Here is a 22558-nt window from a genome sequence, read left to right on the forward strand (position 1 = left end):
AATATTTCAATATTACACATCATTTATTTATTATAAAATCTTCTCTGAAGATAGAAAAACGTAAGATGATGTTTTACGCTTCTGTATTTGATACTTAATACTTAATTGTATAAAAAAGATGTAACATGCTTATTGTTCTGAAAATAATACTAAAAAGTAGTCCAGAATTGGGACCGTGGTCCGGATTGCCTCCAAAATAGAGTGCTCCTTGACCATATCTATCTGTATTTTCATTTTGTTCAAGATCTTGGAATAACTTCTTTGAGTAATCCTGCTAACAAACAGATAGACAAACAGACACACGCGATCGACTACACTCCTTGGTGGAGGTAAATTATAAAACATTAAATTCGTGTACACAGAATTAATAATGACGACGACGATGATGCGACATTGACGATAATGACGTAGTCATACTAAAGGCAAATTAAGCTGTAAAATACGAAAGAAAATCATTCATGTTTTAATTTTCTTCCACCAAATTAGTGAATAACCAGTTAGGCTGAACGGAAGAGGCTTTCATACCCAGCAAAATACACTCGACTATTAGAAGAACGACTGAACCAAAACCGAAAATCTAATGAAAAAAAAAACAATATTATAAAAAGTTAGAAAACAGGCACAATTGCAATATGTGATCCAAAGGGATTTGGGCGATTTATACTGAAGCTTGGTTCCCACTAGCGACGCAACGTAGCGCAATCTACGCAACGTAAGCAAATGCCCTTCTAATAATTGTGTTTGTCCCCGCGCGCGTGAAATCAAACGATGTTTGCAGCACTGTTGCGTCGTCGGTTCCCACTTGTAATTACGCAATACTGCATTGCGTTCTAGTGGAAACCACGCTTTAACAGGTTTCAATTGTCTTGCTTGTCACGTATAACATTAATAAAATATGATAAAATGGATAAAGTACAAACAGTACGACACAAAGCTTTGTAAATAATTACACTACTCACACAGGCGGTCACCTGCTCTTTTTGCTCTACTTTGTATGGTTTAAAAAAATCATTTATCTCCTTGATTTGGTACGCTAGGCAAGCTGAACCGATCAAAACAAGGATAGCAAACACGACACAAAAACCAATCTCCTGTAACGACAAACAATTATTATTATTTCATTAATTATAGCATTTTTAATGTTGTTAATATTCTTTTGGTTCGGACGTTCCTCCTTAATAGGCCTATAGTTAATCAAAATAATAATAAAGCTTTAATTTCGAAATGAGTCAAGTATGCTCACTCTGATGGGATTGATCCATTCTGGCTTGAAAAGATGACCAATCAAAGTGACCGCTATGAGTGACGCTACTATGATTGCAATCGCCATATATACATAATACGCCCAAAACTTATCTCGGCAAGCCTCGGCGTTTGCAGCATCAACACAGTCAACAATTGTATCAAGCATAAGACCGAATCCAATGATCAGTAAAATCTGTAAAGAAAAGGCATTTCAATGCAATGTTCATTATTCAGCAAAAAGATGGTTCGCTTCTTCACTTTTCTCCATTCCAAACGACTGTAGGCCTACAACACGTCGGTTTGTCGAAAATTTATTTATTTAACTTCATTTAAAGATGTATTGTCCCCCAAAAACATGAAAAATAAAGATTAATGAAATCAGACTTTGAATAGATTATTTTGTAGCTTTAATAAAGTTAATCATTTTTGTAGAAAAAAATTAATGTTCTCACTTATAAAACTACAAAATAAATGGTTTAATTCAACCAAAAACCTATTGGCTGGCAGCTAATTTGACAATTTTTAGTCGCGTGGACGCGACTCTATAGTTCACTATGTCGGTCGGTTGGTCGGTCTGTCTGTCTGTCTGTCGGTCTGTCTGTCGGTCCGGTATCACTATGCATTGTAGCACGCGACTTAATGGCTGTTGGCCTTGTTTGCTCTAAATTACATTTTTTTAGGTAAATACTTTTTTTTTCGATCAAATTTTTGGTCAAAGTCGATAACTATTTGGTGACATTAAAATGGAATATTCAGCAAAAAAAAATAATTTTCAGGGGGACAATACATCTTTAAGGTATAGTTTTGTTTTTGTTGTCCAGTGTTCCAAGATACAAGATTATCTATTGTTCTATGGAAATGTTACTTTTCTTTGGCAATCATACAATATAAAATACATTAAAACATTTTTAAAAAATGAACCCTTTTAATTAAAAGCAATATCAATCAGTTTCGTTTTTATTCCGTAGGATTAAGCTATAGAGTATCACATTGTGACGTCACAACGATAGAGGGCGCTACATGGTTGCTAGCCAACCAAAAAATGCGTTCAGTGCTACTATGTTGATAAACAGTAAATATCTGTATTTCTATCAAATTATGTATCTTAGCTTGATTTTTTTTAACTTAAACTGTAGTTGAAGAATAAATAGATTATTAAAAACAAATATTTAGTGATCTTATGAAATTTTAGTTTGTTTTTATTGAAAATTATTAAGTTTTAAAATGACTACTTCAATAAGCCTATTCCAAACCATTGGTGATCTTGGAGTCACTCAGAGGCTAGGCAGACTGAACGCATTTTTGGTTGCGCTAGCGCAGCGCCACCTACCGTCGTGACGTCAGCACCGTGATACTCTATAGGCCTATTTCATTCTGAGGAAGCATGAATCAAATCTTCACAAACATATGTAATTATCCAACCATGAGGTCATTATCAAACTGACACGAATTATCTGGCTATATGAATTATGTCATAATAATACACATTTTTCATCATTATTCAACCGAAATATTACAATGACCGAATAAATAGAAATTAAATAGGATGCATTTTGTATCCGTGTATTTCAGCTTTCAATTCATTATTTTTGTGTGTAAGATTCATTCGACTGTAAAGGTTTCAATAAACACAGTTGCAGGGGCGGTCGGTCCGAGTTCAAACAGGAACAGGATGCTGTCGAGCTTTGGAGATCAAATTTAAAGATGTGCTGGCTAATTGCTTTTCAGCTGAAGATAATATTACTTGGTTTAAAATTGTTACAGGAACAAAAAACAATATTGTAAATGAATTGATTTCTCTGTTTTTATTCTGTATATACAAGGTGCACATAATATCCAATGCTGGAAGAAAATTAATTAAGGCACAACGTAAATGGGGTGCAAAAAAGGAAACTCTGCTACAATTGATAGCATAAATATAATTTGTATGAAGTGTTTTTTCATATTTTCTAAAATGCAATATTTTTTGTTTATTTCTCAATTACAAATTGTATACAGAAGTAGTATTATAATAAGATGACATCGGGTATGAAGCGTCTCACATCTTGGACTCACAGTGTATGGACTCTAACCATACGGTTTTTCACTTAGGAGAAGTTCGCTCCGTACAAAAATTTACTTTCGAAATAAAAATAGTTTACAAAGTCAACTTTGCAAATCTTCTCAAATTTTACTGGGCTTCCTTCTGTTACTTCAGTCTTCTTCTTTCGGATCTCGGTGAATATATATCTCCGATGAATATCCAGCAGTCTTGAGCTCAACAGTACTTCTTCTTCGTTGTAATATCCAAACAACGGTATAAAAACTGTCAGGAATCCAGATCTTCGTAACCATTTAACTTTTTGGTTACCGATTTAACAGGCCCGTAGAGTAGGCACTGTCACTTCTTCTTCTTCTTCTTGATACTTAAATCATGTATCTTAAACAAAAATTTTCACCGCTGCCACCATGTAGTGAATATATGGAGTTGGTTCCGAGCGTTCTCAGGCGTATATATATTCACGCGACGTACACTGACACTGAATAATTTCTCATGCAAAAAGTAAACTGTATTCAACTAAAACTTTTATTTCTTGTACTCGATTAATACATCTTTCTACCAGTCTAGACCTTTCTTCTCTATATTCTATATGTCTATCTACTTTGATCTTATTCTCTCTTCTCTTCTAATATCTATTACATTCTACTCTTATACTGGACATGCAAATTAGGGGCTTCAGAGGAGGATAACATTTTCCCTCCAAAGTTTCCCTCCAAAATTATACGATTTTGATTGGCTAATAAAATTAAGCAGACCTAGTCTAAAGCATCCTTATCTAAACACAGGGAATCAGAACATAAATATTATGAAACTGGGGTATCAGGTATAGGAACAGGGGGTGCTGGTGTCTCTGGTATACGTTCAAGTGCTTCATATAGTTCTGAAAAAGATAGTAAGAACAATAAGAAGGAGGCCCGAGTCTAACGCAATCCTTATGGTATAAAGGTCTCCAGTAAGTTTATAGTCTATAATTGTACTTAGGCCTATGTGAGCTTTTAAGTGAGACTCCTTAAAATACTCCCCTCTCTTTAAATCAAATACGAGAGCCTTGTTTTAAAATCTTACCATCGATTTGTACTTGTATAGGCTGCATTGATCTGTAGCTAGCCTGCTGCCTATTATCTAACGTCTGCCTTGATGTACTTCGTCCGCCATCTATCGATCTATCAATTTTAGTTTTAAGTTCATTTTCCATTTCCGTCAGCATTCTGTTCTGTATGTTTAACACACTACTAAGTTTGTCTTGTAGGGCAGACAGGTCCCCGGCTACAAAAGCTACCATCACCCCCACATAAATCCAAATCGTCAGATACATGTTGCTGGAGCTCGGGCTAGGCCGTCAACAACAACAGTCGTAAGGCCAAGAGTTTGTGAAAACAAAAATAATAATCAGTTTTATCGGTTCAGCTTTGGCGAATTACTTAAAATCGTTCCAACCTGCGTAATTCCTGCACTAAAATAGTAAACCGTGTCTTTCCGAAATGAATAACAAGTTTAAAAGTGATGATATGTATTCAGTATATATTTCATATTAAATAATTAAATTATTTTAGTTGTCATTATTTATTTTATTTGGTTGTTTGATTGTTCATGTTGTCGAGCTTGTGAGGTCAATTGTAACGAACAAACTATTTTCTCCAGTTACAACCGAATTAACTACACGTAGGGCCTCGTAATAACATTAAATTGTATTTATACGCCTGAACTTTGTATCCGTATCCGTAATATTGGGAACTTTTAATAAAGTTGTTATACGTTGATATACCTGGAAAGATTGGAAAGAATAAATCTTTCATAGAAGAAAGCCCTGAAGAAGAAATAGTGTTTCGCCGAAAGTTGGGCAATTCTTTAAAAAAAACAGTTTTTGATTTAATTTTTGCTTCAATTATCAAATGACACCCAGCCACGGTGACTTGTAGCATTGCTATTTTTCAGTAATTTGCCTTTGGATTAGTATTACCAAGCATGAATAGATTGAAAACATAAAATAAAGGGTAAAGAACGACTTTCACCATCATAATTGTCGCGGAGATTGCAACCTCTCCCTGCTATCACTAAGAAGACTGGATCATTGTTTGAAGACATTTGTATTTGAGCGCAGCACTTACTTGCACTTCGCCATTTCTAGATGATTTGGTATATTGTAAAACCCAAATTTCGTGCGCCCTTAATTTTCGCGACTATCGATCGCGAAATAAAGGGCGAAATCGCGAAATTTTAAATATTGAGTTGTTTACTTGCAGTATATGATATTACAGTATAATACAATGAAAAAGATTATAAAAAGGCTACTATTAATAACCTGATAGCTTCCCAAACGGAAATGTCAAGTAGTCTTCGACGGTCATCAAGTTCTTATGCAGATGGCGTACAATTTGTCTTCCTTTTCTACCACGATATAGCCTTGATATACTACAATTTTCAGTAATTTACGTGGATCGAATTCCTTTAGAAATATATTTTAGCCCATGTGAATTGAACGTAGGAACACTGCGACAACATCACCAGGAAAATGCGTGGTTGGTGATATCTCAACTATATGTTTGCTTGGGTTATTTACGCACGTTCTGCGGAAATTGCGTACACGAAAGGTCTTATGGGACCACAATACTAGAAATCTAGGAATTTAATTGTTCTGCTATAAAGGTCACTTTCATTAACTTGCGCTTGAAGCAGAAAACAAAAATAAGCAGAATCCAATGCTGACTGATCACTCGGTTTGAGTGGAAGTCAGATAAAATTGTGTTTTCTACCAAAAGTTTATTGAGCACCATGAAAATAGGCCTACCGACAGAAAGAAAAATGTGTTTACTATACAATGATTTTCAGAAAAACAATCAAATTTTTCAACCCATACATTTAAAATATAAATGATTAATGTAAGACTTAATACAGTATCGATTTACAAGCACGGTAGCAAGAAATACAATACACTAGTAATACTTTGTTATCGAGATAATGATAACCAAAACTTAAGTAGGCCTACATAATTAAGTAAATTGGAAAACGTTAATAATGAAGATAACTAACAAACGATAACACTAACAATATTACTCAACGTGTTGATATTTTGCACCAATGAATGTCACTACAGTAATCTTTCAACTACATTTTTAGAAACAGTTTGTCAAGTTACACACCTGACAAGGCCCATTACACTTTACATTCTAAGCTACCAAGTGTTAGCCCTCCGACCTCTTTTTTACCAGCGACGTCGCCGAGATGAACTGATTTGATCGGTAGAGTATCGATATCGTCTAGATAACCACTATCACTCAATTTCTGCTTAGATTCATTTGCATCGCAGTTACATTTCACATTGTCGTTAATACATGTACCTGAGAAATTTATAACTTTTGCATTCCTCTTTTTTCATCTCATCCATTTTTGTCCTTTTGAAACGGGAGGATATTTTATATTCCTCTTCTGAGTTAATAGCCTCTCTACCCGAACACGGACAAGATTTTATAAGTACGATTTTAATGACAGTTTATAATCTTCTTTAAAATTTTAAATGAAAGTATATGGTTTTAGATTGAAATCAATCATCTTTTTATGTAAATATGCCTGTATTTAAACTACTTTTAACACTATAAGAATCGTAGCAATATACAATAGAAAGAGAAATATTCATACAAATATTTAATTGTTACAAATGTACCTTTAATTTTATTTATAATATATATACATATAAAACAGAGAATTATAATAAAAGTGGGACGACCCCACACAAGACAAAACAAATTGAATTAAGGTGGTGCATGCCACAAAAAGAAAACAGTGAGCTCAATGTCAATTGCCTTGGTTATCTATGGAAAATAAGTTAGATAACTTACTGTATTTCTCCATGGTTATACTAAAACTGTTTTCTGGCGAATGCTAATTGAATTGATAATAATCTACCTACTTAACCAACGTAACCAACGTAAAGCTTAGCAAAAACGAAAGAAAATAACTATTTTTGAAGGTATTTTTTCTAACAAAAAACTAAAGACTATTTTGTCTTTATAGTGAAGTAGAGTGACAATAATCCAATCCACTCGGCCAATGATAGGACTGAATATACATAGAAAAGTGGAATTTTCTTTAAGAATTCTATTTTTTTCCAAATAGATTAGGCTTGATGAGCCAATGATGGATCCAACCCAACTGATGTATGTGAGCTACTTACGGCTTCAATGATCCTGAGTATACCATTCGGCGTTGCGATGCATTTACACTCCATTATGTGATCGTCGTCTGAAACATAGTTGAAGATAAATCGTTTTTGTTTCCTTTCCCTCGTAGGATAGTTCACTTATTTTAATTTAAAAAATTGAAAATTGACTTAAATCATAACACACTTTATCTTCTTTTTAAAGAAATAAATACATTTGCCTAAATTATACAACTGAGGACAACGTAACTGGGCCGGCAGTACTCGTCCGTCCGTCTAGGTACATAGCCGAATCGCCAACAATAAAACATTTCTCAGGCATCTATTATCCACATACAATCACTGAATCCTAAATAACAATAATTCAAATTTCATTGATATTTTCAATCTGTTGATAAAAAATTAACAAAATTGTACCTTATTTTTTATTTTGGCAGCCTTTTACAAATTTTCGCTTTTTTTGGGTTTCGCCGCTCTTATTTATAATTATTTTATCACAAACTTTGTACGTACAAAAGAAAAGTGAAAATAAATGTTTTTTAAATGAAATGCATTAATTGATAATTTTTTGGATTTTAGATATTGACAAATTTGTTATTTAATAAATCCATGCTTAGGCCTACAATTTTGACAATTTCAATCAAATATTTGGATAGAAAGACTGTATTCGGCGTCATCGACGTTAGTTAGACCTGTCCGCCGACGTTTACAATAGTATGATAAATGAAAGGCAATCTACATTCAGGATCTAAGTTAGTACAATAACTATTAATTACAACAAAAATAATTGTTCTAACCAACCTGAGTTGCTGTTTTTCAACAGATAGCGCAGTAAGATTTCTGTGTCCGGTGTTTTAGGAGCTGGCAGAACTAATGAATCCAGAAGATGAATCTAGCTAGAAGAATCCATACAGCGGGAATTTCCACTGTAATTTCCATCCTGTCTTGACTACTCAACAACCAACCAAGTGCTTACATTTGGACAGGCTCTCCCATAATTAACAAGGGGGGTTTCTTACCCAATAAAATCGAAACTTGGTTCCCACTTGGACGAGGATCACAAAGACATGCGCAACGCAAGTGAGTTGACCAATCACAAGCGACAGTTCACGTGATCCACCATTACATCATAATTCATGCATCATGAGGTGATGTCATTAATAAACTGCTACTTTTTTATAATTTTTTTTTAATTCCCATTTTAGGCAAATTGCCAAGGATCTCAAAGGTGGCAATCCCGTTCACAAGACAAAAATATACACAAGATGCTCTACATAAACAAAGTCTTATTACAAGTCTTTGGGAGTGAAGTTGCAAATTGTCATGAGAAAAAATCCTGACATATGACAGGACTTGAACCCAGGACCCTAGCCAAGCATTATGACTACCAAGCCACAACTCCACTAAAGTTACAACTCCACTAAAGCCACAACTCCACTAAAGCCACAACTCCACTATAGCCACAACTCCACTAAAGCCACAAACTTACACCTGTGACAGTTTGAATGTTCTCGTTGACTTGAAAGCCGTATGGCTTGAACAAGTAATTTACTTCTTTTCGATTGGACGCTACACAGGCTATTGAAGCGACTAAAAGAGGAAAAGCAACCGCAATACAAAAACGGAGCTCCTGTAACAAAAGAAATAACATGAGTTATATGAGTGTGCTCTACTATTCTTATTGGTTGGTTCTCACTAGAGACGCAACAGAAGGACACAACGCAAGTGACTCAACCAATCACAAGCGATGGATAATTCGAACAGTCGCTTGTCATTGGTCAACTCGCTTGCGTTGTGTCTTCTAACGTCAAGGTTGCGTCACATCAACGCAACAACCTAGGCACATCGCAAGTTAGTGACCAATTACAAGCGACAGTTCTGATGAGCCATCGCGGAGTGATATTAGAGGAACCAAGCTTTAAGACAAAATCAATATTATAGGCCTATAACTAATTGTTTAATTTCGTGTGCATATTCCATGTACATGTTCCGTGTGCCCAAATGACACACATAAGAGTGTAGAAGTTTTTTAAATGCCTCAAAAGGATAAGTTTATCCAACAGTTGTAATACTGAGAGTATATACTATACCATCGATTGCAACCCATCAGTAAGGTCGTCTGGCATGATAAGGTGACCAAGCACAATGACCATTATCGAGACTGCCAATAGCATTGCATATACTGCAAATAAGTAATATCCCCACAACATACTGATACAAAGCTGGGGAGGCGCGTTCACGTTGCACTCGATTATTTTATAGAAACTAAGACAGAATCCATTCATCAGGAAAATCTGTAAAGAGACAATTGTGATATTGTTTTGGGAAACTTTAAGCTTGATACACTCTAGTACGGAACGCAAGGACGTAAGTGCAACGCTAGTCTATACGTTCTAGACGGAGTTTTAATATTAGTAAAAAGATAAATATTTTAGCACATATAGCGTTTCATACGTATTTTTTTTCAAACAAAAATCGAAAAGCCGACTGGTGGACTAACAATAAAGAAAGACAATAACTACAGACTTGTGGCTAGTCTCTAGCGCAACGCAGGTAATTTAACAAACAATAACCGACTATGCGAACTGTTGTTTGTCATTGGTCAAATAACTTGCGTAATTCCGCGTACGTCCTTGCGTTGGTTGCGTACGTCCTTGCGTTGGTTGCGTACGTCCTTGCGTTGGTTGCGTACGTCCTTGCGTTGGTTGCGTACGTCCTTGCGTTAGTTGCGTTGGTTGCGTACGTCTTTGCGTTGGTTGCCTTAATTGCGTACGTCCTTGCGTTAGTTGCGTACGTCCTTGCGTTAGTTGCGTACGTCCTTGCGTTAGTTGCGTACTAGTGGGATGATGGTAAGCCCGTATGTCACTCTGAGAGATTCATAACTCATAGCTTGTTTCATTTCCATATTATTTCAATACAAGGAAATGTTAACTACAAGTTTAAATGTATTTATTCATGATTTATAGTAAAAATAAACAGTTTTAAATTAAATCCACGATACGTACAACCAATAAAAAATGCTTCCCACTAATATAAACTGGATTTTTTCATCCGACTGACAATTGGTTGTTATTCGATTTCGTCAGTCGGTTTTCGTGGTCCAAGTGAATCAGTATACTTACCACTTCAAAAGTCTTAGCTATTCCATTTAGCGTTATCATGTACCAGTACCATCCGTACTTAAGCTTCATGACTTAACCGGTTGAAATCTAAAGATAGCTTAAGAAAGAACTTAAACACCAATGACTGATGGACAGTCGTTGCAAAATGGAAAATAAACGGAAACTGAAAAATAAAACAAAACGGTTGCTTATATAAGCTGCAAGTAAACGGTACCGAAACCTTCACAATTGTTTTTGGTCTCATTTTGACGCATTTTGTTAAATATACTTTTTGTAGGCAAATTATGGAAAACTACTCTCACGTATAAATGTTTTTAGTATCTTCCGTTATTATTTTTTAGTTTCTTCCGCATAAAGTTGATGATTCAAATATTAGGCCTACATAATAGTATTATTATATATTGAATATAGGCCTAATTTCACAAGCTATTCGGGGCAAGTTATTACAGTTAAACAAAACTAAATGATACATTTTAAAGTGTATACGTACCTTACGATGTAGTGTTAATTTGACCAATCACAAGCGATAGAATATTCGAATTGTCGCTTGTTATTGGTCAACTCACTTATAGTTGCGTCAACTACGTCCTTCCGTTGAGCTTTAGAGCAAATTGGCCAATGAGATTATATGGTTCATGCAATAACGCAAGTTGAGCGGACCTCAATACAAATGCAATAGACCCTGTTTCTGAATGTTATATTATGCGTACAGTACGCATACACTATAATTTCCAGAAAGAGTAATTTTACTTCTTTGGTATTTCTTACTTTTAAGTAATAAATCAGAGAAGGGCAATTTTACTCTTCCCTATTAGACTAAATTAAAGGAACATCGCGAGTCTCCATTTGTGAATTGGAACTGTTTGTTAAAACCTTGATATTTAAAAAACTTCGTTTATACTTTATTTTAAAAGTACGTAGTTTAATACCACAAACAAAATAAGACTAACCTTCCACTGGATTGCTATTTGGTATTTATATATAAGAACTCTTATCACCCATAACCATTGTATTCAGCGGCAAAGTTACGGCAAGCCGGTTTTCCACCACTAGTCGCGCGCGAATCGAAACTGTTCGCTAATGCGCATGCGTATTAATATGTTCATTCACTTTTTGTGACGTAAACAAAATGCGCAACCAATCACAACTCAAGAATTTTCAATTCGCGCCAATATATTCGTTAACGGAAAACTGGCTTGATGATTAATAATTGATACAAAATTAAAAGTAACTTATAATGGCAACATGATTCACTGATGAATACTGTATATCAAGGTTATTATACATATTAAAATGACATGGTAAGCAAGTGTATTTACATATAAAGTAATCAAACATGAAGTAAAAATGTAATTCAAATGATATAGAAAATCAATATTGTGGTAGCAAAATGCCAGTGCGAGTTTCCATTATTTAACTAAACTAAATTATCTATTATCTATACCAGGGAAGAGTTAAATTACAATTTAACTCTTCCCTGTCTATACTGTATATTATAACGTAGGCCTACATACGCGACTACAGCAGCAATGAAGTTGGTTTAATGACGGTATAAGTAAGAGTGGTTTCCCAACTTTACCGACTGCAGTAATATACGTTACTGCAGCAGAGCGATGAATACGTTTCTTAATCATTTGTCCAACTTTACGGACTGCAGTAAAGTACGTTACTGCAGCAGCAAATCACAGACATCATCCTCAAAGCCATGTGTCCAACGGACTACAGTGTAGCATTTTGATTTTTTTTTTCAGTAAGACCGTAGTATCGAAATTTCATACAGACTAAATATTTGATGTAATAAAATGTCCTCCCGTGTACGGCCTACAGAGAAGGTGAGTTTGCAATTCTACGCAGAAAAATACACTCAACTACCAGAAGAACTACTGCAACAAAACCGAGTATCTGATGGAAATATAAAATAAGATTAGTAATGTAAACTTCGACAATTCAAAAAGTTGTTGAAGTTTTTCAACCGGTAAACTTTTGTTGTTGTTGTTGTTGGTTAGCTGTTCTCGATTGAGAACATCAGGCCGTACCGTCATTGAAGTTGAAATCAGTGTGAGAGAGACAGTAACTGCATAATATATATATTTATTCATTTTTATTTTTGAAAAATTAATTAATATTAAAGATGTATTGTCCCTTTGATTAATTCCAAATAAATAAAAAAAAAAGATTTCGGAAAAAAGTGGGTCATTTTGAAGTATCATAATAGTTAATAACTTTCACCAAAAATTAGTCGAAAAAAAAATCATTTAACTGAAATACAGACGTTTTTTTGTTCAAAACATATCTCATAATGCAACGCGCTTGTTTGGCTACTCTGTATGCATAATCATAAAACTTCCTCGCGATCTGTGTGAAAACACCTTCTCAACCGTGACGAGTTGTAAACAATCCTAATTAGCATCATGCATAATGCATCTCGTGGTTTGAAATCTTTGTTTACTTTCGCTAGCGACGATTTTCCAGACGAAATGTAATCAAATTAATTTACCTGTTAATTACGTAAACTTGTTGTTTTTAGCTCGAATTTTCGACTTAAAGTGAATAACATTAATATTACTTTGATATGGCCAATTTAAATTTAGAATACTTTGACCTTCATTTTTTGTGTTTCAAGGGACAATACATCTTTAAATAATAGGTAGTCCTGTACCCAAAGGTGGAGCCAGGATGATCATGTATAATTACTAGCAGACTAACCAAGCAGCAGCCTTAGTAAGTTTTTTTTTTAAACTACTAACTTCTTGCGTTAAATGGTTCTAGTGGAAACCAAGCTCAAAAGTCAACATTATACTCACAACGGCGGTGATTTGTTTGTCTAGTTCTGGAAATCCTTTGTCATTTTTGTCTTTTACGTCGGACGCAAGGCAAGCTGAACCAACCAAAACAAGGATAGCAGCTACAACACAAAAACCAATCTCCTGTAATGAAAACAATACTTAAAATTGTGACTATCCAATGATACAATTCTTATCTTCTAACATAACGTTGATTTGACGATATTCTGTAAGTGGACAACAGGCTAGACATGATGATGTCTATCCAGAAAGTATACAAAATAATTCACAAAGTGACCATACCGCTTTAGCAACTTTAGCCCTGATCAGCTTCATCCAGGCAGGCATGATGAGGTGACCAATCACAGCAACCACTATCAACACTCCTACAAGGATTGCAATCACTGCGTATACGTAATACTCCCATGGTGCATCACCGCAAACCTTTAATATCTTTAAGTCTACGCACTTTTCGAATTCGATAATTCGATCAAGAATAAGAGCGAACCCGACGATCAATAAAATCTGTAATATAAAGGAAATGAAACGTTGAGTGTCTTATTCAAGCACATCAATATTTTGAATAATTCTGAATTTCCTGGTTTTTTTTATAGGCCTAATATAAATTTATTACGATTAATGTTCGTAAAAATTACTTGGGCGAATTGCAATATAAGAAATTAGTCTTAGACTTAAGCCTGGCTTTAATCTAGACCTAAGACCTCGAGAAAGTCTCCGCGGAGCCGACTGCTGCAATATCCAATATCACGGTCTTTTTAATAGTTAGGAATTTCAAACAATCGAACCAGTCTAAAGTTAATGACAACGGAGGGCGCTATACAAACAAGTACAAAATAGAGTGCTTTAATATAGTAGGACATATTGGGATCATTATTTTTATGCGTGAATGGGCATATTGCCTATTTAAAATAGTGTTACGATTACATAAATAGGCCTTTTAGAAGATTTTATTTTGTGTGTTAAAAGTCTTTTAAGTAACATTCGAGGACACGTGATCCACAAATCAAACATTAATGTTGCAATATGATACTCACGGCTTCGATAATCTTGAGTATTCCATTTGGCGTTACCACAAATTTAAACTCCATTGTTTAATCCAGCTGTCTGAAATCTAAAATTCAGTGATGATTATCTCCAGGAGGAAGTAATAGCAATAAGTGTGTAAAAAGTCACGGATTTTTCTTTTACCTGATTGTGTTATCCTGTATAAAGATGTTCTTAAATAAATAAAAAATATAAAAAAACTATTTGGCATTAGGTTAACATCGCAAGCAAATCGTCAAAATTAAAACAAAAACCACTGTACTAACCTTTCATTTTGTAAACAATTGGTTTATCGATGACTTACTTAAAAACTAAAATAATCGTTGTCACGAGTTCAATGTTTTTCGTTAAAACGCCTTTCTGATTGAAATGAGGCTGTACTGGAATGTACTAGAAATGAGACTGTATATGGGATGTAGTGTTTACCCAATTTTTGACGGATGGAGTGGGTGTCGTAAGTACCAAGACCTTGACATATTGCTTATTATTAGCATCAAGACAAAACTTGTTATTATCCGCACACATCCCAGTAAGCCGGCCTACACAATGCTTTTACTGTTATAGTAGTCTTACAAATAAGCAATTGTTATGTTCAGACCGATGAATAAATATACTGCCCAAAAAACATGACGCGTATAAATAACATACTTATCTCAAAGAAAATAAGTATAATAGGAAAGTTTCCTCCCTCGCGTTATTCCCAAGATATTACATTTCGGCGCACCATAGTCACACTGATTCAGGTCAGTCGAACCATACTAGGCCTACAGTGCAGCCTGGAATTAATTCCACATGGTCGAACAGAATCAATGATTTTCAACGCAAAATCTAATTGAAATTCACACTGATACTATGCAATAATTCTCTAAAAAGTCCCTTAAACATTTCATCGCATTTTTAAATAAAATTGGTAATTTTAAGTTTAGTTTATACCAGCAGCAGAATGTTATCTCTGTGGTCATGTACGTGTATGCCTACGCACTGAGGCCTACACAGCCTATGCATGGGCGTGGTCGACATTTCCGCGCCAACTGTATCTTAATATCTAGATCATCTGATTCATTACCCATGATACATAACATAACGTAGAACACGTAGTATGTGATTAACATGGTAAAACAACGGAGAACCCAGTCTGTAGGCCTACTTATCCATGCTTATATTAAACTTACCTCAACAATAATTGTGTCACGTACAGTACTAGATTAGCTCCTCGGTGTAACGCTATTCAATCAACGTAAGGCCAATGCACTACTGTATTAATATATTATAGATTAATTGGCAATCACTTGTGCAATGGAAGCGGCTGGCTGCTAATACATATCCTGTTAAACGGACAGAGCAGCAAATCACGTATGTTTACGTACACTAAATGCAATAGACTATAAAAACCCACACATCTGTATAATACATATTTGCATATTCAACAGTTCACATTTAGAACGGTCTGTCTGTGTTAGTCGGAAAGCTAGGTTGCACGTTAATGAGAAGTGTATCGCCACAAATCATTAGAATAGCTTTTTTATATTTACAACTCATTAAACGTCAGCCAAGGTAGTAGGCCTACTTTAAAAACTTGCATCTTTCTTTCCTTGGAAGATCCAAGAAACATTTATTATGGCCTTTGGCCCAAATAATATACAATATAACAATTAAATAAAAAACATTAGTGTGCGTCTAAAAAATCTGTTCTACGTTTAAATGAAAAAATAAATATTTTCCAAGCTCAGTAATGAGATCAGTATTTAGTAGACATAAGATAAATATATGGGTTATATTGTATAAAAGTAAAACAAATATTAGGCCAATGTAGTTTTAATATCTAAATAAACGGGACAAACTAAAGTGAAGTGATAGTGAAGTGAACATCATCATCAACATCATCATCATCGTCATCATCATCGTCATCATCATCATCATCAACATAATCATCATCAATATCTTCGTCATCATCATCAACATAATCATTATCATCATAATTATCATCAACATCATCGTCATCATCAACATCATCATCATCATCCTCATCATTATCATTGCCATCGTCATCATCGTCATCTTCATCATCAACATAATCAACATCATCATCATCATCATCAACATCATCGTCATCATCATCAACATCATCGTCATCAACACCATCGGCATATATATCAGCATTGAGGGCGAAGTACTCGAGTTACTACTTAATCGATTAGAGTAATCGGTCAACTTGTGTTGACGCCAACCAGCTACCAATCGATTACATTTCGAAAAAACGATGAAAAAGATAGGATAGGCCAATAAGGTCCATATGATAATTTAGGTCCAGTGGCCGGATTCACCATTCACACTTAGGCTAAGCGAAATTAAAAACAATCTCCTATCTAAGCATGGAGATACCTCCATGATCTAAATGAATACTAGGGAAATACTTAAATATTTATTGAGTTAAGTGAAATACTTAATATTTAAGAGAATATCTCACTTAAGGGCGATTGGTGAATACGGCCACAGGCATACTTCAATTAACAAGCTAATATGCCACTGCCTCCTGAGTCGAATCTGATTCGTTATCGGAAACCATTCCGTTATTTACCACACCTAGTTGTAGACGTTCAGCAAACTGCTGTGATCCCTCCAATCGTATATGCTCTGGAATTGTATCTATAGATGTAGTAGATGCGCTCATTTTATAAGTTGTGTTTAAATTGGAAGCGGAGTTATTAATGTTCGTGGCTCCTTCCTCCACTGAATGAATTGTCGGCACGGAGGGCGTCAGCGACGTGTCATCTTTTGGATTGTCTTTTGCTGGTGATGAGCACAATGTAAGTATACTTTTGAAAGAGAATTGTATACCTGAACAGAAAAAAAGTTTGTTATATGAATAAAGGTTTCACTCGACATAAACGTCTAATATAATCATTCATCTACGGGTGTTTTGCCAATTTAACTGCGTCTTATATTATTACTGAGAAGTGTTTTATAGTTTTTAGATTTCCTCCTCTTTGATGCGCAACAAGAAATGTTGCATTATCACCAAGGAGCCTACTGTACGGTTCTCTTGAGTTACGTAGCCATGCGTGTACGTAGCCATACGTGTACGTACCAGTTTCGATGTCCTTATCAACGTAGTTATCCATGTTCCAACCGTGTCCATAAGCTGTTAATGGATAGGCTGGTTCTCCGTGTTTTGCTATATCCAAACCTATACAAAACAAAATAGATAAAAAAGTTACCACGACTATTTACTTTTTACAATGCGAATGTAAATGAAAAGCCTGTAACTTTATAAAATGCAAATGTTTGGGGTTGTTTTACTCGTTTTTACAGTACATTATTTTTAGAAAAACAAAAGCTAACCTTTTTCTTCAATAGTTGGATGAACTCGCAGAATATTGAACGCTTTCATCGTCCCAAACATTATCAAAGACGTAGCGACTGACCAGGTGAAGATTGAGATTGCTCCAGTAAAGTTCCATAAAAGGCTCTTAAAAATAAACAAAGGTAATGTTACATGGTATAACTTTGCTTTCTATTTCTATTTCTACAGACACATTTACGTCAAAGAAACATTCAACAATTGATAATGCAAAATACGACTGTTCTTGAATTATTGCGAAAACGGCGTTCCATATTATTCTATAAGTTTTAATACTTACGAGAAAAGAGTCAGAATCCCATGTAAAAACAATCCCAGTATTTCTTGCGAAAATTGTGACTGCGATGATGCCCCAGAATCCTCCACTCAAGTGAACTAGAAATAATGTGTGAATGCTCATTAGAATCGTCAAGAAGTAAATTCCACTCCCGATAAGATTTTTACTTTATATGCCTACACTTTATCTAGTATGGACAATCTCGGCATGCACTATAAGCATGGGCAGAATGAATGTTAGACTCAATAGTTATGTAGTATATTACCTAATTTTTACTTTACCTGCAACTGCGTCCAGTGGATCATCAATATGTGCCTTCAAGACCAGTTTGCTAACAAGAATGAACAAGCATCCGGCTACAAAGCCGATAACAGCTGCACCCCAACGACTAACGGAGTCGCATCCAGCACAAATTGAAACCTGTAATCATACAACAAAATGTAATCTTGTGCGTTTGTCGATTGTACACCGACCAAATATTACGACACAAAGGAGGATAACGAACAATGTTACCTTCGTTGCGGTTGGTGGTCCTTAATTATTTTTGCTTGATTTAATTATTGCATTACATTATTGTACACAATTTTATCACCAGAGTACAAACTGGTAACAACTTTAAACCAATGTGAACAACAAAATTGAGAAAAGAACCTATACCATTCCAGTAAGACCTCCATTGATGGTTGTCAACAAACTCCATTGATTTCCTTTGTAAAACGTCTGTTTAATGATGAGCGCACAAAGAGCGGCAACACCTCCAGACAGTACTGTGTTGACGATTGACTCAGCGATGACGACACCATCACCATCGTTCGAAATACTGCCCTGCGAACCGCCATTGAAACCGAGGAAACCCAAGAAGAGGATGAATCCGCCCAATGCAGCAAACTAGAAATAAAACAAATCGCACTATTTAACATTTCAACCTATGTTGAAGATACAAATAACTCGAGATTTTAATAGGCTTTTGTTTCGTCATCTATATATCGATTTTTCTTGAAATTGGGTATGGTATGTAGGCAAATTTATAAAAAAAATTCAGAAAGGTAACTTGTGGAAAATGTGGACGTTATTATTAAAACAAAAATAAGTTACTTTGCATTTTGTAAGTACAGTATAGTTGTAAAATGTAGTTAACGTACTGGTACGGTGTGTCCGTGGATAGTGATTGGTTTACCATTGGCGTCAAATCGACCGATTCGTGGGCCTAGCATAACAGCACCAATCAACGCTACTGAACCGCCCAAGATGTGAACTACCGCACTGCCAGCAAAATCCTGAAAAAATTCAACAATGGCTGGATTAGCTAAACTTGTTTCTTTTAGCGCGAATTTTGAAATCGACGTTCTATCGTATCAGACACAGAAACACTGGATCATCCGAAACACTTTTCTTCTCAAGTTTATTAAATCTAATAATTAATTGTATAATAAAATAACAATATCATTATTACAATTAAATAATAGGCATACTTACGTCGAAGGCAATTTGTGGATTATTTGGCATTTCTGTCAGCCAACCGTCATCAGACCACGCCCAATGCGTCACAACTGGATATATAAAGCCTGAAAGAGACGATTTTAAGATGAAAAACGCGTTACTGATATTAGGGCTAATTATCAACTCGTTGAATACTAATGTTGATTACAAATAAACGCGTTTTACCTGTCAAGATGACGCTATACACCAGGTAGGCTACGAACTCAGTTCTCTCTGCCATCGAACCTGATACGATCGTAGCGGCCGTAGCGGCAAAAACAAATTGAAAGAACCAATCGTCAACTTGGTCACTTGGCATGTTATACATGAAGTACCAATCTGATCCAATAAACGCATTTCCACCAGGACCAAACGCGAACGCATAACCAACGCCCCAGTAAAATACACTGCCAATACCTATATAGAGAGAATATCAATAAGTATTCTTTATATATATTTTGCATGATTAAATAAATGAAGAAGATAAATTAAAAAGAACTATGTGTTTCAAAGTTTAGCTCTTAATTATAATACTTTGAATGTTAGTGATTGATATACTGTATGTCTTAATAGTTTATCCGTTTTAGATTTAAAATTGTTAAAGTTGTTTAATGTTTATTGTAGGTCTATTTATTGTTTTATTCTATCTCGGTCTGTTACAGGAGGTTTTTTTTTTTATCTCTGTTGGTTCTGTATTTAATAAAATAAAAATAAATTACTCTCTAGTATTATAATATATATGTTTTTTTTAAACACAATGACTTACAGATATCCAAAAAATTCTTGATCAGTATGTTTGTTGTGTTTTTACTCCTCACCGATCCCGCTTCCAAAAACGCAAAACCACATTGCATAACTGAAAATTAAGATACTTAATAATATGGTGAATTAATATTTAATTATTAGTAATAATTTATTTTAAAAATATAACTTAGTAATGATTAAAATACATTAATTAGTCTCTGGCCTTCCTCGGAAAGACGTTTTAATCCAAAGATTTGTTCTCAAACTCTTCACTCAAACCTCACTCAAAATCAGTAGAGAAGTTGTTATATACTGTATATATAAAAATGTATTGTCACCCAAAAACATGAAAAAAGATTAATAAAATCAAACTTTAAATAGGCCATTTTGCAATTTTAATTAAGTTATTCACTTCTGTAAAAAAAAAACCCAATACAATGGCATATTCAACAAACAATTAAAACAAAAATACATACGAATGTTGGCATCCTCTACAACATTCTCTGTCGGTTTACTGTTTTCTATCCTACTTAATTAATTGAGAAATACAATAAATAAATACTTACAAAATATTAGGCAAGCCATAATGATTTTAAAAAATAAATCGGAATTCGATTGAAGAACCAATAACTCATCCTGTAGTGTTTGTATCGAACCAGATTCGTTAAGAATCATCTTGAGAAAAATACGACTCGTCCTTCTTGGTTGATAAAGATAAGGTGATAAAATATGCTGCTGTAATATTCAACTCTTTTACCACGACTAATACACGCGCAAAACAAGAACAATTATGGACTAAAACACTACAGCATCATGCGTGATATAAGTGCTAAAAGTTTTTAGAATGTACCATTTATGTAGAGGTTGCGTAATGACAAAGCAAGAAAAACCAAATCAAAAATATATTATAATCAAAAATATTAATTATAGAAATAATAATTGTATTGTTTTAATAGAGAGTTATCGATAGATATAAAAAATAAATATGAGATGATTTACGGTATTACAAGACATATTTATTGAGTATAGTTGATATACACATAATGGAATCTTCCGAATATTAAAATTAAATACATTTCAAGTTAATACAACGAACATGTGTTAAAGCGGAAGATCAATAATCTTTCGTATGAGTGTATACGATCGCATACAGTTTGGATTGTTTTATAAAAAAAAAACATTGTCCCTTTAATTTGTAGATACCCCTCTAATAAAAAATCCTCAACTTTGTCGCACACCAATGCCATCAACAAGAAGAAGCACATTGTTCACGTGCGTGCGCGTACAGACGCGAATCAGGATTGCGGTACGCGACTGATAGTAATTATTTTAGGGAATGGAAAAATTGATTGATTGATTAATAGTATTGCTTCATTTTAAACATAACATTTCAAATTATTAATTAAAATGACGAGTCACCATTAAACAGCCTCGCCTTCAGTTTTTGTTAATAATACCATAATTATATTAAACGCTTTTAGACAATGACGTTATTATAATAATAACCTACTTAAGTATGTATCCAACAAAGCAAGATGTTCAGACTTGTTTTGTCTCGACACAATTTGACCTTTGGTAGAATATTCATGTGTTTGTACAAGTAGTGGTCTATTGATTGGAAATCTTCAACTTCGTATTGTAATGAGTTGAAGGAGAACAATCTAGGTCTCATGTTAAGGACGACAGAGAACTATAGAAGGGGCTTTCTGTGCTAGGCTCTCTACTGAACCGGATTGAACAACCCAGAAAAGTACGGTGACACTCAACCTCTAATTCGTTGATACACTTGTACATTTAACTTAAGTTCCACATTTGTGACAAAACTTAACTTATCGAATTGTCATCACGTGACATTGTGTAATACCTTAATATCACAAATAACTGTTATTGTGGCTACATTTTATTCGGCAAGATTGCCCGAAGGCTTTTCGTTTTTAGATAATTTTTTCACGAGATTGGATCACCTTTAACTTTGCATTACAGCGCGACAGAGTAAGGAAAAGGTAAACTACACATCCAGGTTCCAGATATACCAGACCTACCAACGATAACAGCTCTGAAAAAAGGAAATAAATTTGTATTAAAATATATACAAATAATATGAGCTAGCATTAAGGACTTTTGATAAATCACGAAATGTTAGAGACCGATCTCACCTCCTTTGTCGAGTACTGCTCTGTTGCAGCCCTTGGGGCAGGCACTACTTCTGTTTCTTTCATGTGCTCAAGTCCACCAAAGTTTCCTAGTCTCTCATACTTCCGCCATTTTGCACGTCTGTTCTGGAA

The 22558-nt window shown here is 34.7% G+C and overlaps 5 protein-coding genes across 6 annotated transcripts; all 5 read right to left on the reverse strand.

Moving 5' to 3' along the window:
- Positions 1-66: 66 nt before the first annotated feature.
- LOC144848002 (uncharacterized) lies at positions 67-8329 on the reverse strand. Its single transcript, XM_078704654.1, has 5 exons — positions 8244-8329; positions 7458-7525; positions 1244-1438; positions 960-1091; positions 67-577 (listed from the first exon to the last, which is right to left on the reverse strand). The coding sequence occupies exons 2-5, from the start codon at positions 7509-7511 to the stop codon at positions 464-466; spliced, it is 495 nt and encodes a 164-aa protein (XP_078560780.1). The 5' UTR covers positions 7512-7525; positions 8244-8329; the 3' UTR covers positions 67-463.
- LOC144848231 (uncharacterized) lies at positions 4090-4672 on the reverse strand. Its single transcript, XM_078704946.1, has 2 exons — positions 4352-4672; positions 4090-4166 (listed from the first exon to the last, which is right to left on the reverse strand). The coding sequence occupies exons 1-2, from the start codon at positions 4599-4601 to the stop codon at positions 4090-4092; spliced, it is 327 nt and encodes a 108-aa protein (XP_078561072.1). The 5' UTR covers positions 4602-4672.
- Positions 8330-8898: 569 nt separating the features above from the next.
- On the reverse strand, positions 8899-10854 carry LOC144848838 (uncharacterized). Its single transcript, XM_078705766.1, has 3 exons — positions 10565-10854; positions 9533-9736; positions 8899-9072 (listed from the first exon to the last, which is right to left on the reverse strand). Exons 1-3 carry the CDS (start codon positions 10631-10633, stop codon positions 8914-8916), a joined length of 432 nt encoding a protein of 143 aa, XP_078561892.1. The 5' UTR covers positions 10634-10854; the 3' UTR covers positions 8899-8913.
- Positions 10855-11521: 667 nt separating this feature from the next.
- Positions 11522-15782, reverse strand: LOC144848007 (uncharacterized). Of its 2 annotated transcripts, none has more exons than XM_078704663.1 (5): positions 15585-15782; positions 14403-14479; positions 13651-13872; positions 13369-13491; positions 11522-12466 (listed from the first exon to the last, which is right to left on the reverse strand). In XM_078704663.1, exons 2-5 carry the CDS (start codon positions 14454-14456, stop codon positions 12386-12388), a joined length of 480 nt encoding a protein of 159 aa, XP_078560789.1. In that variant the 5' UTR covers positions 14457-14479; positions 15585-15782; the 3' UTR covers positions 11522-12385. The 2 variants fall into 2 exon arrangements, with proteins under 2 accessions (XP_078560789.1, XP_078560790.1); XM_078704664.1 differs by lacking the exon at positions 15585-15782 and adding an exon at positions 14679-14701.
- Positions 15783-16187: 405 nt separating this feature from the next.
- LOC144848907 (putative ammonium transporter 1) lies at positions 16188-20948 on the reverse strand. Its single transcript, XM_078705859.1, has 11 exons — positions 20840-20948; positions 20296-20385; positions 19716-19946; positions 19527-19615; positions 19193-19327; positions 18708-18938; positions 18332-18470; positions 18054-18148; positions 17755-17881; positions 17501-17599; positions 16188-17250 (listed from the first exon to the last, which is right to left on the reverse strand). The coding sequence occupies exons 1-11, from the start codon at positions 20946-20948 to the stop codon at positions 16928-16930; spliced, it is 1668 nt and encodes a 555-aa protein (XP_078561985.1). The 3' UTR covers positions 16188-16927.
- Positions 20949-22558: the final 1610 nt, after the last annotated feature.

The sequence above is a fragment of the Antedon bifida genome, chromosome 7 (assembly GCF_963402885.1).
Source record: "Antedon bifida chromosome 7, ecAntBifi1.1, whole genome shotgun sequence".
NCBI classification, from domain to species: Eukaryota; Metazoa; Echinodermata; class Crinoidea; order Comatulida; family Antedonidae; genus Antedon; species Antedon bifida.